Consider the following 14,454-nt stretch of genomic DNA (forward strand, 5'->3'; position numbering starts at 1 on the left):
GTGGTGTGGTAAAGTTGAAGTTACTCTCCCAAAGTCAAATCAATGCTCCTATTGTATAGACAGTTGCATTTTGGGGTAGATTTGCTTGGAAACTATTTAATTGCAAGACACTGTTCCCGAGACTATATGCTGAGAACCACGAACTCTTAACATGACAAAGCATCGCCATCTGCTGGAGGAAAATATAAAGACCGGGTGTCTTTTGAAACCTTTCCGTGCTCCATAGGTCTCCGCTTAAACTGAGGCTGACGGCAAAGACAGCAGAGGAAAGACGAAAATAAGTTAAAATAATTATTTCAGGAGTTCTGGCTGGGCATTTTAAAGGAGATTAACGGAGTTGGGCGCCTCATCCCATTACATTTTTTATGAGAGCCTCAGACATTGATTTCTGATAAACATATTCATGCGCAATCCCAATGGTACGGGTACGTCAAGAAATCTCAGCAGTCCCTAGAGGAGATGGGAGCCCCCCCTCTTTTTACTAGTAGGGAAACTGAGTCATAGAGGAATATCCATCGTCACACTGAGTCTCAGAGCAGACCGTTGCCCACAAACCTCTCCCCCCCCAAGCACACTGATATGTCAGCTGCTGGGTGACCTGAGAGCTGCGTTTCCTGGCTCTCCGACGAGTTCCCCAGACGCCTCCCTCTTCCTCTGCGCTGGTTTCTAATGAATCTTCCAGGGTTGTAGCTGCCCGGACAGACGGGTCGTTTATATTCCTCTGAGGCAGCGGCAGGAGCTGGGCGTTTGAAGCTGGGTCGCTAGAGAAGATACTATGGAGACGTGTTTTCTTCTCCGAATTTGGATCTTCAGTCTCCTAGGTAACTGGGCTGGGATTTCAAAGAAGCCCAAGGAAATGAGACACTCAATAACCATCAACCACCTAACCCTATACCGAACCCTGAACTGTAACCCGTACCCTAGGCTGTAACCAAAACGCGAATGCTACAACCTGACAGTTCACCCTCACCATAACCCTAAACCCTTGTTCATACCCTCGCCTTAATCCTAACGGTAACCCCCAACCCTTCTCCTGCTCATAGCATTAATTGCTATGGAGTTAGGCGCCTAAATCCCTTAGACGCCTTTGAAATTCTCTGAAACTACAATGCAGGTGGAATCTTTTCCACGGGTTAGCTCAGGTGAAATGTTGTTCTTGAATGTGTTGGTCTTTTTTCAGGCTCTGCACTGGGCGACTCGGTCAAATCCAACGAACCCGAAGTGTCTGGATCAGTTGGAGGTTCTGTGACACTCAGCTGTTCTTACACCACCAACGATAGCTATGTCTATCTCTACTGGTACCGTCAGTATCCGAACCAAGCCCCGCAGTACATTCTCTGGAGAGGAGCGAAGTCCTACAGCCACCTAAGTGACACTGCAAATTTCGCCCAGAAGAGGTTTTCGTCCCAGGCTGATGACAGCTCCACAGTTCTGAGCATCGCAGCCCTGGAGCTGGCGGACAGCGCGGTGTATCTCTGCGCCCTGCGTCTGGCACAGTGACTGAGCCACATAGGAGATCCGTACAAAAACCCTCCCTTCCCAGCTGCCGAGAATGTTGTGCCCATTGAGGTTGGAAGCGGAGCCCCTGGGGAGTTTTGTTGGACTGTTAAAAACACATATTCTGGCTCGGATGTGGTGCTGTCAGATTACTCCTTCCTAATCTCTCCAAAGCGCCATTTTTTTATTCAAACAGCTGCATTAAAACAGTGGCTTCCATATGAGGAGAGAGAAATAAAACTGGCACTTTTCAGCTTGGAAAAAAGACGCCTCAGGGGGATATGATAGAGATCTGTAAAATCACGATTGTGTGAATAAAGGAAATAGAGAAGTGTTATTTATTCTTCTCTTAACACAAGACTCAGGGGTCACGGAATGAAATTAATAGGCAGGAGGTTTAAAACAAATAAAAAGAAATACTTCTTCACGCAATGCACAGTCAACCTGTGGAACATCTTGCCAGAGGATGTTGTGAAGGCCAAAACTATAACAGGGTTCAAAAAAGAACTAGATAAATTAACGGAGGATAGGTCTATCAGTGGCTATTAGCCAGGATGAGCAGGGATAGTGTCCCTAGCCTCTGTTTGCCAGAAGCTGGGAATGGGCGACAGGGGATGGATCACTTGATGATTCCCTGTTCTGTTCATTCCCTCTGGGGCACCTGGCATTGTTTGGCCACTGTCGGTAGACAGGACACTGCGCTAGATGGATCTTTGGTCTGACCCAGTATGGCCATTCCTATGTTCTTATGGCTCTCAGCCTTTCTAGACTATTCTTACCCCTTTCAGGAGTCTGATTTGTCTTGCATACCCCAAGTTACACCTCACTTAAAAACTACTTTATTAGAAAATCAGACATACAAATACAAGACCACTATTTCTAAAAAATTCTTTTTATTTTTACAATTATAAAAATCAATCAATTGGAATATAAATATCACACTTACATGTCAGCGTCTAGAATATAGATCAGTATAAACAAGTCATTGTCTGTATGAAATTTTAGTTTGTACTGACTTCGCTAGTAGCCTATTGTAGATCAATATCTAGATGAGTTGATGTACCACCAGGAAGACCTCTCCGAACCCACAAGTGTACCCCTACCCCTGGCTGAGAAAGACTGCATCGAAATGCCACCACTGGCGAATATAAATGGCAGGGGTCTAGTCAAGAAACTTATTTGAAGTATTTTCTCACCATTTATTGGGGGTTCTTTGTAATATAATAAATAATGTAAATATGTTAATTCGTTGCGAAATGAAGATTAAAACTGGTCGGTAAAATAATTGTAATAAAATAGCTCTTTGTAAATGCGTGTAAGGGAAATACATTATTGGCTCCTAATGCTCTAGAACTAAATCACTGTTCAAGCTTCAGACAAGGTTCTGTTTTCATGTCATTTGTTAGAAAACCCTTATTCCCTCGCATTTCTTTTCAATAATGCCTATGGTTAAAATAATGTCTTCCAGGTATATTGTGTAAGCAAATGCATGCTCTGTTGAAAAGTATGAATACTTATTGTCTATTGAAATCCCTTTGTGTTCCCTTCATTTTAATTTCTAGCGAGGTGAGGGAAATGGCTGTAGAAGAAAAGGCCAAATAAAATATAATAATTATTTCAAGAATTTTGTCTGAACACTGAAAGGAGTCTAAGAGAGTTAGATGTCTAGCTCTCCTTCTTCCGTGGACCAGGTCAAATTTCATTGAATTGCAAAAAAAAAAAAATCGATCTATATGACCCAGTAATTACTGAAAATCGCATAATATTAATCTTCATAGTCCCCCTGGGAGGTGGGGGAATATTACAATCTCTATTTTACATACAGGGAAACTGAGGCATAGAACGATTAACTGCCTCGTCCAAGCGCAAACAGGGAACCAGGTCGGAGCTAGGAACCGAACCTAGATCTCTTTAATCCTAGACCAGAAACTGACTCACAAACCAGCCTTCTTCCCTGAACCGCCTCACGATTTCAGTTGCAGACTAACCTGAACACAGCTTCTTTCCTGTTTCTGTTAGTAGCCCACCAACTCCTCCCTCTTCCACTCGGCTGGTTTCTGATTAACCTTCCCGAGTCGGAGCTGCCTTCAGGGGACGTAAAATTTATATTTATTTTGTCGCAGCAGCAATATCAGAGTAGAAGTTTGGTGGCTGTAGGAGACACCATGGAGACGCGGGTTAATTTCGGTTTTGGGGATAGTGAATCTCCTAGGTAACCGTTTTCAAATTTTCAGAGGATTCTACGGGAATTAGACATTCATCGCGCATTAAACCAGAAACTATAATCTTAAACCGCGCACCATAGATTAGATTACCCTAACATTAGCCTTTACCCAAACCTTTTATCTGTTGTCACCCCCTAACCCTACCCTTAATTCCTCTGTAGTTAGGTGCATAGGTCCCTTAAATTTCTTTGAATTCACTCCTCAAACTGTCGTGCACCTGGAACCGTTTCCATGGGTCAAGAGCAATTGAAAGTGTGTCCCCCTGAACCTGATGGTCTTGTTGCAGGTGCTGCACTGGGCGACTCGGTCGGTCCGGTCCAAGATACTCGAAGTGTCTGGGTCAGTAGGTCCTGTGGCACCTTTGAGACTAACAGAAGTATTGGGAGCATAAGCTTTCGTGGGTAAGAACCTCACTTGCATCTGAAGAAGTGAGGTTCTTACCCACGAAAGCTTATGCTCCCAATACTTCTGTTAGTCTCAAAGGTGCCACAGGACCCTCTGTTGCTTTTTACAGATTCAGACTAACACGGCTACCCCTCTGATACTGGGTCAGTAGGGGAGACTGTGACACTCAGCTGTTCCTACAATGCCAGTGACACTGCTGGCGTCTCTCTCTTTTGCTACGGCCGGTTTCCTAACCGAGCCCCTCAGTACATTCTCCGGAGCGGACAGAGCTTAGAGCGATACGGCAGATTTCGCCCAGGAGAGGTTTTCTTCCTAAGGCCGACGAGAGCGCCACACTTGTGAACATCACAGCCCCGGAGCTGGCGGACACAGCGGTGTATTACTGAGCCTTGCAGCGCGCACACTGAGAGAATCTCTTAGCAGAGCTCTGCAAGCCCCCGCCCCCGCCCGCCAGCCTTGCTGCAGTGGTTGTTGCAGACATTAAAACGGGCAGCAGAGGCGTGAAACAGACTGAGTACTGACGCGGCTTAACGATACAACTCCCCTTAACAGTTACATGTTTATTTAAAGAGCTAATTTAAACATCACCCTTGGATAATATAATGGGCATGATGTTTAATTAGGAAACTATTGACAGGTTTTTGCCTAGCTTAGGAGATGATCTGTATCGGTGTAGTGGGGTGGGGGAAATCATCGGTAGTAAAATAAGCGTTAAAATGTTGGGTAAAAATAGAGACAAACCGAACTACTGTTTGAAATACAAACTGAGATAAAATGTGAATTGAAAATTTCATAGGCAAACGGACAATAGACGGTTAAAATTCTCTTTACTTTAACAGTCTACTGTCCGTTTGGTGAAATGGGGGTAAAATATTCAAGTTAAAATATGGGGAAATAGTTAGAAATACCCATTTGTGAGTGGTGGGGTCCAGCTGCAGTGAGTAACCAACTGTCCAGGGGTCACATCAATACTCCCGTTCTAGAGACGTTTGCATTATGGGTCGATTTGTTTGTAAACTATTTAATTCTGTACCCAAGAATGTACGTGAGAACCATGAATTCTAAAATCATGTGGTACGTGGTAAAATCATGGCAAAGCACCGCCATCTGCTGGTTGAAAATATAAACACAGATTGACATTGGAAACCCTTCCACGCTCTCTTTCAGAGTACAAGCCGTGTTAGTCTGTATCTGCAAAAAGAACAGGAGTACTTGCTGAGATGAACTATCATCAGCAGGAGAAAAAAAAAAAACTTTTGAAGTGATAATCTATGGGCCATCTTGATTCTCACTTCAAACGTTTCCCTCCCCCTCCTGCTGATGATAGCTCATCTCACTTGATTGGCCTCTTATAATTGGTCTGGCTACTTCCACCTTTTCACGTTCTCTGTATGTATAAATATCTTCTTGCTCTACGTTACATTCTATGCATCCGAAGAAGTGGGCTGTAGCCCACGAAAGTTTATGCTCAAATAAATTTGTTAGTCTCTAAGGTGCCACAAGTACTCCTGTTCTTCTTCGGTTTCACTCAGGCTGTCGGCAAAGGCAGCAGAGGAAAGACGAAAAAGATTTAAAATAATTGTTTCAGGAGTTCTGGCTGGGCATTTCAAATGAGGTTAATGGAGTTGGGTGCCTCATTCCATTATATTTGTTGTGATAATCCCAGACATTATTGCCGGCAAACATATTCATGCCCCATCCCGCTGACACCTGGGTGCGTCAAGAAATCTCAACAGTCCCTACATGAGTTAGAAAAAAACCCTCCCTATTTTACAGCTAGGGAAACTGAGACATAGAGGATTACACATCGTCACACACAGTCTGTGGCAGAGCTGGTCTCTGAATCCCAGAACAGACCCTTGTCCACAAGCCCATCCCTCTCCCCTTAAGAACACCAATATCTCAGCTGTAGGCTGATCTGAACCCACAGTGTTTCCTGGATCTGCGGTGAGTTCCCCCAAACACCCCCCTCTTCTTCTTGGTCGGTTTCTAATAAATTTTCCCCAGTTGTAGCTGCTCTTACAGAAGCGAATTTTATATTTGTCTGAGGCAGCGGCAATAGCTGGGAGTTTGAAACTTGGTCGGTATAGATAGAAGCTACTATGGAGACGTGTTTTATTCTCAGCATTTGGATGTTTCTCCTAGGGAACTGGGATGGGATTTCGAAGAGGCCTAAGGAAACTAGACACTCAATTCCCATTGAACCGTAAACCTAACCCCATACTTAACCCTTACCCAAGACTGTAAACAAAATGTGAATGCTACAATCTGACAGTTCACCCTCACCATAACCCTAAACCGTACCCCTGCCCTAGGGGGTGTAGAAGTAAAGCCCGCCAGCCCAGTCTCTTCCCTAAAGAACCTACAGTCTAAGGGTGACTACCCGTCTCTGCCACTGAACTGCTATATGAACTTGGGCAAGTCCTTTCTACTCTCTGTGCATGTTTCCCTCCCATCCCCTTGTCTGCCTTTCCCTGCTGCGCAGGTAATCCCTTAGGGGCAGGGAGCCTTTGTGGCTGTTTGTTTTTAAAGCACCTGTCACACTGCCTAGGGAAGCCCGTTGGCGATTGCTGGAATAATCACAGTGCAGCACCAGCCTGTTCTGGAGATGGGACACCAGGGCCAACGGATCGGCCAAGCCACTCTCGGGCGGGATAGACCTGAGGGTAAAACCAGGCCCCGTCCCCATATCCCTTACCCCCTGCTGCCCCCTAGCGGCTCTTCCGCTCCAACCCCCTTCAGCTGCCTCAATCCGCGTTGCATTGAAATCCTGTTTTCATTCGCTTCCCCTCATCTTTTTAATAAAAATTCCTGATACAATTTTCTGTGCCTGATAGTGAGACAGGCTGGCGCTTCGCCTTGTTACCCTCTTCGGCCAGTGGCTTATAACCATCTCTTTGCTTCCTTGACGTCGGTGTGCGCCCGCTACATAAATATTGCTTAACTCCGGAGAGCACAACAGAGAGGGAAACCCATGAATTATAGGGACAGAGCCTTAGCTGGTAGAGACCGGACCAGCTGCCCCGGATTTAAATGCGGCTCCACTGATTTACATCAGCTGTGGCTCTGCCCGTGGTCTCCAGTGGAACTATGGCCAGTTTGCTCCGGGTGCGGAACCGGCCCAATGACTCTGATGGAACCCAATTAATCTGCACCAGTGAGGATCAGGCCCATTGCATTCAGGAGGAAAACCCTTTCCCTCCCCCACCCACTTGAACAGGGTAAATGTACCGAGTTCCTTCCAGCCTGAAGGCCACCCCTGGAGGCTGAGCGGTGTCACAGCGTCACCTCATCCAGGTTCAGCTGCAGCCACTTCACTCTGCAGCTGAGTCCCTGACAATGAGCCTGGCCGCTTTGCTGCTGGTGCTGGCTCCAGGTATTCGAGTCTCCGCTCTGAGCAGGGCGCCTCGGGTTGGGATTTCCAGGCTGTTGGGGAATGGCTTTTCTGAAAGAAGCGCTCCGATACCACGGGGATGGGGGAGACAGAGGGGAGGATGGACAGATGGTGCAGAGTGAGAGACAGACAGATGGAGACACAGCGCAGAGGGAAGGATAGATGGATGGACAGGCAGACAGTGCAGAGGGAAGGGTAAATGGATGGACAGACGTACAGCGCAGAGGGAAGAGTGGATGGACAGACAGACAGCAAGAGGAAAGGGAGGATTTTCGTTTGCTTGTTTTCTCCTTTGTCTGCACAGAGGTGCATGTATTTTCCTCTCACTGCTGAGCAAGAAAACTGGACTAAAACCAACCTCCCGCCCCAGGTGCGTTGGGCCAATACACGGTGACCCAGGACCAGCCCCAGGCCGCTGTCCATGAAGGAGAACCCACCCAGCTCAACTGCTCCTACACGGGCACCGAGTACAGCGTGCATTGGTACCGCCAGCCCCGGGGCAGGGGCCAGCCGCGGTTCGTGGCGCTCCTGTCCTCTAGCGGCAGAGACACCCGAGAGAATTTCACCGTGAGCCTGGACACCAAAACCAAAAGCAGCTTCTTGTATCTGAACAGCACGCCCTGGAAGACTCGGCTGTGTATCTGTGCGCGCTGGAGCACAGTGCTAGGTGAGCACAGGCAGCCCGTCACAAAACCCGGGGGGAAGGAGCAGGGCACAAGGACCCAAGAGAGGAGACAAGCAGAAGTTAGAATAGAACCGAGGATATGAGCACAGAAGAGAAGAAAGGAAAGTAGAACAGAGTAGGAGAGAGGCAATAAGAATAGAATGGAACAGAAGAGAACACATTGGAATGGACCGGAACGGAAGCGATGTGAACAGAATAAATGGGAGAGAAGAGAAGAGGGATCAATAATTTAAGGAAGAACCTTGAAGAAACACCTGGAAAATTATAAACCTTTTCGCCTTCCCTGGATCGGGTGGTTTTGTATCAAAAATAGCTTCCTTGTCCCACAACACTAGTAGATTGGGAAGCATTCTCTGGGGAGACAATCCGGTAACTCAGTCATTCTCATGTGATTTTCCCTGTTGTTCAGGTCAGACACTTTCAGACTGGTAATATGCACACAGACATTCTCACATAAAGCCACACACAGGACACACTCGCACACGTAATCTCTCTCTCTCTCTCTCTCTCTCTCTCTCTCTCTCACACACACACACACACACACACACACACACGAATTCTCACATACAACCACTCTCTGTCTCTCTCTCACCCTCACCTAGACTCACACAAACAAATAGACAGTTTTTAACACACAGCCAGAAACCTACACACTGAAATCACACACACACATACAGGCACAGTCTCTGACATATATCCCCCCTTCAGACATACTCAGAAATATAGATAGCTATATATACACACCATGACACACACACGCACACATGCTTAATCTCAGAGGTAAACAGCTCCATTCACACTCTAGATAATAAGTATCAGAGGGGTAGCCGTGTTAGTCTTAAAGGTGCCACAGGACTCTCTGTTGCTTTTTACAGATCCAGACTAACAGATGTATTGGAGCATAAGCTTTCGTGGGTGAATACCCACTTCGTCAGACGCATGTGACTCCAGATGATAATATCTTCGATTGGACCAGCTTCTGTTGGGGAGACAAGTTTTCCAGCTACACGGAGCTCTTCCTCCGCTGGGAAGCGTGTCTCTCTCACCAACAGAAGTTGGTCCATTAAAAGATATGACCTCACCCACCTCCTCCCTCCAATAGCGTGGCACCAACACAGCTACAACAACATGACACACTCCTAGATAAACAGCATTCATCCCGCAGAATGCATCCCACACCTAGAGAATTTCCTGTCAGACTTAGATCTCTACGCAAAGGGACCCACTCCTGCTTTTCATTGCAGGGTCTGACAGACCCCACAGCACCCATGAACTTCTTTCTGCTCATTGCATTGCTGCGAGGTATCACACCCTTTCGGTCTCTGTGCTTTGTTGTTCTCTTTCACACACACTAACACACCTTCCCTCTCACGCTCCTGCAGGATTTAAGAGTTTGGCGTCCCTTGGTATTTAAAAGCAAAGAACTGCGTTTACGCCAGTCCCATCTCTTCGTGGTCAGCTCTACTGAGCACAACAGAGACGCCTGCAGTTTCTAAAACTCCATCTGCTTCCTACTGGCTCATCTTTAGGTCTCCACTGTAAGGGGACTTCCAGCCAAACGCCCGCCCCTCCCTGGGCGTGACCTCCGTTGGCCTCCCTCGCCCTGTTTTCCCCACAGGGGCCCGCGGCCCATACGCCGTCACTCAAGACAAATCTGCTGTGTCCAGCGAGGGAGAGCGGAGCATCCCTTGCTACCAGCAGGCCTCAGGTGGTTCCCTGCAGCTCATGATATTAAGGATCACAGGTGGCTGGGAACAGGGAGATTCCTTCCCCAGGGCCTTGGAAACCACCCACCGGTGCAACTCGCTCAGCTTCCCCAGCAGCCAGCCTGGGCCCTCAGCTGTGTACTTGTACTAGTGTGCTTTGAGGACAAAACCCACTGCTGCCTGTCAGGGAGGTGGGTATGTGCGTGCGTGCAAAGACTTGTAGAGCCCTCGCGCCTGTGTGGGAAATGATTTTATTCTCAGTGCTCACATACCACGGAGATGAGTGTCAGCATAGACAGAGAGTGCAGCAAGAGGGAGGGATGAACAAAGCAGCGGGCAGGGTGGCTAAATGGATGCATAGACAGACGTGCTGCAGGAAATCTAGCTACATGTCTACATGAGTCTGACCAAGTGGGTATTCACCCACGAAAGCTTATGCTCCAATACGCCTGTTAGTCTATAAGGTGCCACAGGACTCTTTGTCGCTTTTTACAGATCCAGACTAATACGGCTCCCCTCTGATACTTGACATTCTAGTAACCAAACACTCAAATATAAGATCGTTTTGAGGAAATCACTGTCATTCCTGACACAGCAGAAAACTGTGAGAGACTAAGGGGGGATATGATAGAGGTATATAAAATCATGAGTGATGTGGAGAAAGTGGGTAAGGAAAAGTTATTTACTCATTCCCATAATACAAGAACTTAATTTTGCGAACAGGGGCTGCTAACAGGGAGTTTCGCAAGGGAGTTTGGAAGGGAGCAGGAAGGGGGCGAGGGTCCCTTGCCGGTTCTGTCTATTTTCTCTTTATTCCCCTTAATACCTATAAACAAACTACATTCAAAACTTCTTGCTTAAACAACCCTTTCAGTGGACAGGGGGCTGCAGACAGGAGTTTGACAGAGGGAGGCTTACGATGGTTAGGAAGACCCACAACACCTGTGCCAGCACTGCTTCTGTCTGCTCCACCTGTGCCTGTAGCCAGACAGAGTGCCTGAGCATGGATGCTTCTACCCAGATCCTGGTGTGGTTTTGCAGAGACTGTAACTTGCAATTTTCACTTACTGATATCCAGGCTGGGGGGACCATCCAATGTGAGAGGTGCCTGCTGGTGGAATCTCTCAGGCAGCAGGTGGGAGAGCTACAGGAGGAGGTGGCTAGGTTGAGGAGCATCCGAATCCACGAGCAATTCCTCGACAGTGTCCATGTGGAGAGAGCTGAGGTAGCTGTCCCAGTACACAGGACTGCTGATACACCACTGGTGGAGGAGGAGATGGCTCAGGGTGGACACTGGCAGCTGGTTACTTCTGGCAGCAGGCAGTGCTCCACCCCTGCTCCGAACCCTCCTGCCGTGGTAATAGGTAACCGTTATGCTCTTCTTGATACAGGAAAGAAGGAATAACTCCCTACAGTGAAGGAGGAGAAGCCTCGTACCCCTAAGGCTGGGAGGTCTGCTGCCACCACTGCGAATAGGAAACGTAGGGTAGTGATGGTCGGAGACTCTCTGCTGAGGGGGACGGAGGCTCCCATCTGTTGCCCAGACATTTCATCTTGGGAGGTATGCTGCCTGCCGGGAACCCGTATCCGAGACGTTACGGAGGCATTGTCGAGGATTATCTAGCCCTCTGACTACTACCCCATGCTACTCATCCATGTGGGCACAAATGATACTGCGCGGTGTGACACTGAGCGGATCAAGAGTGACTACAGGGCTCTGGGAGTACGGGTGAAGGAGTTTGGAGCACAGGTGGTATTCTCTTCAATTCTTCCTGTCAAAGGTAGGGGCCCGGGCAGAGACAGATGCATCATGGAGGTAAATGCCTGGCTGCGAAGATGGTGTCGCCAGGAGGGCTTTGGCTTCCTAGACCACGGGATGCTATTCGAGGAAGGACTGCTAGGCAGAGATGGCGTTCACCTTTCAAGGAGAGGAAAGCCCTATTTGGACACAGACTGGCTAACCTAGTGAGGAGGGCTTTAAACTAGGTTCGACGGAGACAGGTGAGCAAAGCCCACAGGTAAGTGGGGAACATGGAGACCGGGGAGATGGGTCGGAAACGAGAGGGAGTGTGGGCTATATTGTCAGAGAGAAAGGAGGGTCAGGACAAAACTGGGAGGAAAGATCAAACCAGTATCTTAGATGCCTATATACAAATGCGAGAAGTATGGGCAATAAGCAGGAAGAACTGGAAGTGCTAATAAATAAATACAACTATGACATTGTTGGCATCACTGAAACTTGGTGGGATAATACACATGATTGGAATGTTGGTGTGGATGGGTACAGCTTGCTCAGGAAGGATAGACAGGGGAAAAAGGGAGGAGGTGTTGCCTTGTATATTAAAAATGTACACACGTGGACTGAGGTAGAGATGGACATAGGAGACGGAAGTGTTGAGAGTCTCTGGGTTAGGCTAAAAGGGGTAAAAAACAAGGGAGATGTCATGCTAGGAGTCTACTACAGGCCACCTAACCAGGTGGAAGAGGTGGATGAGGCTTTTTTTAAGCAACTAACAAAATCATCCAAAGCCCAAGTTTTGGTGGTGATGGGGGACTTCAACTATCCGGATATATGTTGGGAAAATAACACAGCAGGGCACAGACTATCCAACAAATTCTTGGACTGCATTGGAGACAACTTTTTATTTCAGAAGGTTGAAAAAGCTACTAGGGGGGAAGCTGTTCTAGATTTGATTTTAACAAATAGGGAGGAACTCGTTGAGAATGTGAAAGTAGAAGGCAGCCTGGGTGAAAGTGATCATGAAATCATAGAGTTTGCAATTCTAAGGAAGGGTAGAAGGGAGAACAGCAAAACAGAGACAATGGATTTCAGGAAGGCAGATTTTGGGAAGCTCAGAGAGCTGATAGGTAAGGTCCCATGGGAATCAAGACTGAGGGGAAAAACAACTGAGGAGAGTTGGCAGTTTTTTGAAGGGACACTATTAAGAGCCCAAAAGCAAGCTATTCCGCTGGTTAGGAAAGATAGAAAATGTGGCAAAAGACCACCTTGGCTTAACCATGAGATCTTGCATGATCTAAAAAATAAAAAGGAGTCATATAAAAAATGGAAACTGGGACAGATTACAAAGGATGAATATAGGCAAACAACACAGGAATGCAGGGGCAAGATTAGAAAGGCAAAGGCACAAAATGAGCTCAAACTAGCTACAGGAATAAAGGGAAACAAGAAGACTTTTTATCAATACATTAGAAGCAAAAGGAAGACCAAAGACAGGGTAGGCCCACTGCTTAGTGAAGAGGGAGAAACAGTAACAGGAAACTTGGAAATGGCGGAGATGCTTAATGACTTCTTTGTTTCGGTCGTCACCGAGAAGTCTGAAGGAATGCCTAACATTGTAAATGCTAAAGGGAAGGGGGTAGGTTTAGCAGATAAAATAAAAAAAGAACAAGTTAAAAATCACTTAGAAAAGTTAGATGCCTGCAAGTCACCAGGGCCTGATGAAATGCATCCTAGAATACTCAAGGAGCTAATAGAGGAGGTATCTGAGCCTCTAGCTATTAGCTTTGGAAAATCATGGGAGACGGGAGAGATTCCAGAAGACTGGAAAAGGGCAAATATAGTGCCCATCTATAAAAAGGGAAATAAAAACAATCCAGGAAACTACAGACCAGTTAGTTTAACTTCTGTGCCAGGGAAGATAATGGAGCAAGTAATTAAGGAAATCATCTGCAAACACTTGGAAGGTGGTAAGGTGATAGGGAACAGCCAGCATGGATTTGTGAAGAACAAATCATGTCAAACCAATCTGATAGCTTTCTTTGATAGGATAACGAGCCTTGTGGATAAGGGTGAAGCTGTGGATGTGGTATACCTAGACTTTAGTAAGGCATTTGATACAGTCTCGCATGATATTCTTATCGATAAACTAGGCAAATACAATTTAGATGGGGCTACTATAAGGTGGGTGCATAACTGGCTGGATAACCGTACTCAGAGAGTTGTTATTAATGGTTCCCAATCCTGCTGGAAAGGCATAACGAGTGGGGTACTGCAGGGGTTTGTTTTGGGACCGGCGCTGTTCAATATCTTCATCAACGACTTAGATATTGGCATAGAAAGTACGCTTATTAAGTTTGCAGATGATACCAAACTGGGAGGGATTGCAACTGCTTTGGAGGACAGGGTCATAATTCAAAATGATCTGGACAAATTGGAGAAATGGGCTGAGGTAAATAGGATGAAGTTTAACAAAGACAAATGCAAAGTGCTCCACTTAGGAAGGAAAAATTAGTTTCACACATACAGAATGGGAAGAGACTGTCTAGGAAGGAGTACGGCAGAAAGGGATCTAGGGGTTATAGTGGACCACAAGCTAAATATGAGTGAACAGTGTGATGCTGTTGCAAAAAAAGCAAACATGATTCTGACATGTATTAACAAGTGTGTTGTGAGCAAGACACGAGAAGTCATTCTTCCACTCTACTCTGCTCTGGTTAGGCCTCAGCTGGAGTATTGTGTCCAGTTCTGGGCACCGCATTTTAAAAAAGATGTGGAGAAATTGGAAAGGGTCCAGAGAAGAG

General features: G+C 46.7%; 1 gene segment (V, D, J or C); it reads left to right on the forward strand.

Moving 5' to 3' along the window:
• The first annotated feature begins 403 nt into the window (after positions 1-403).
• On the forward strand, positions 404-1,500 carry LOC128846167 (immunoglobulin lambda variable 2-8-like). The segment is given in 2 exon segments: positions 404-425; positions 1,181-1,500. Coding segments are annotated over 2 exon segments (342 nt in total).
• The last annotated feature ends 12,954 nt before the right edge of the window (positions 1,501-14,454 follow it).

The sequence above is a fragment of the Malaclemys terrapin genome, chromosome 12 (genome assembly GCF_027887155.1).
Source record: "Malaclemys terrapin pileata isolate rMalTer1 chromosome 12, rMalTer1.hap1, whole genome shotgun sequence".
NCBI lineage: Eukaryota > Metazoa > Chordata > Testudines > Emydidae > Malaclemys > Malaclemys terrapin.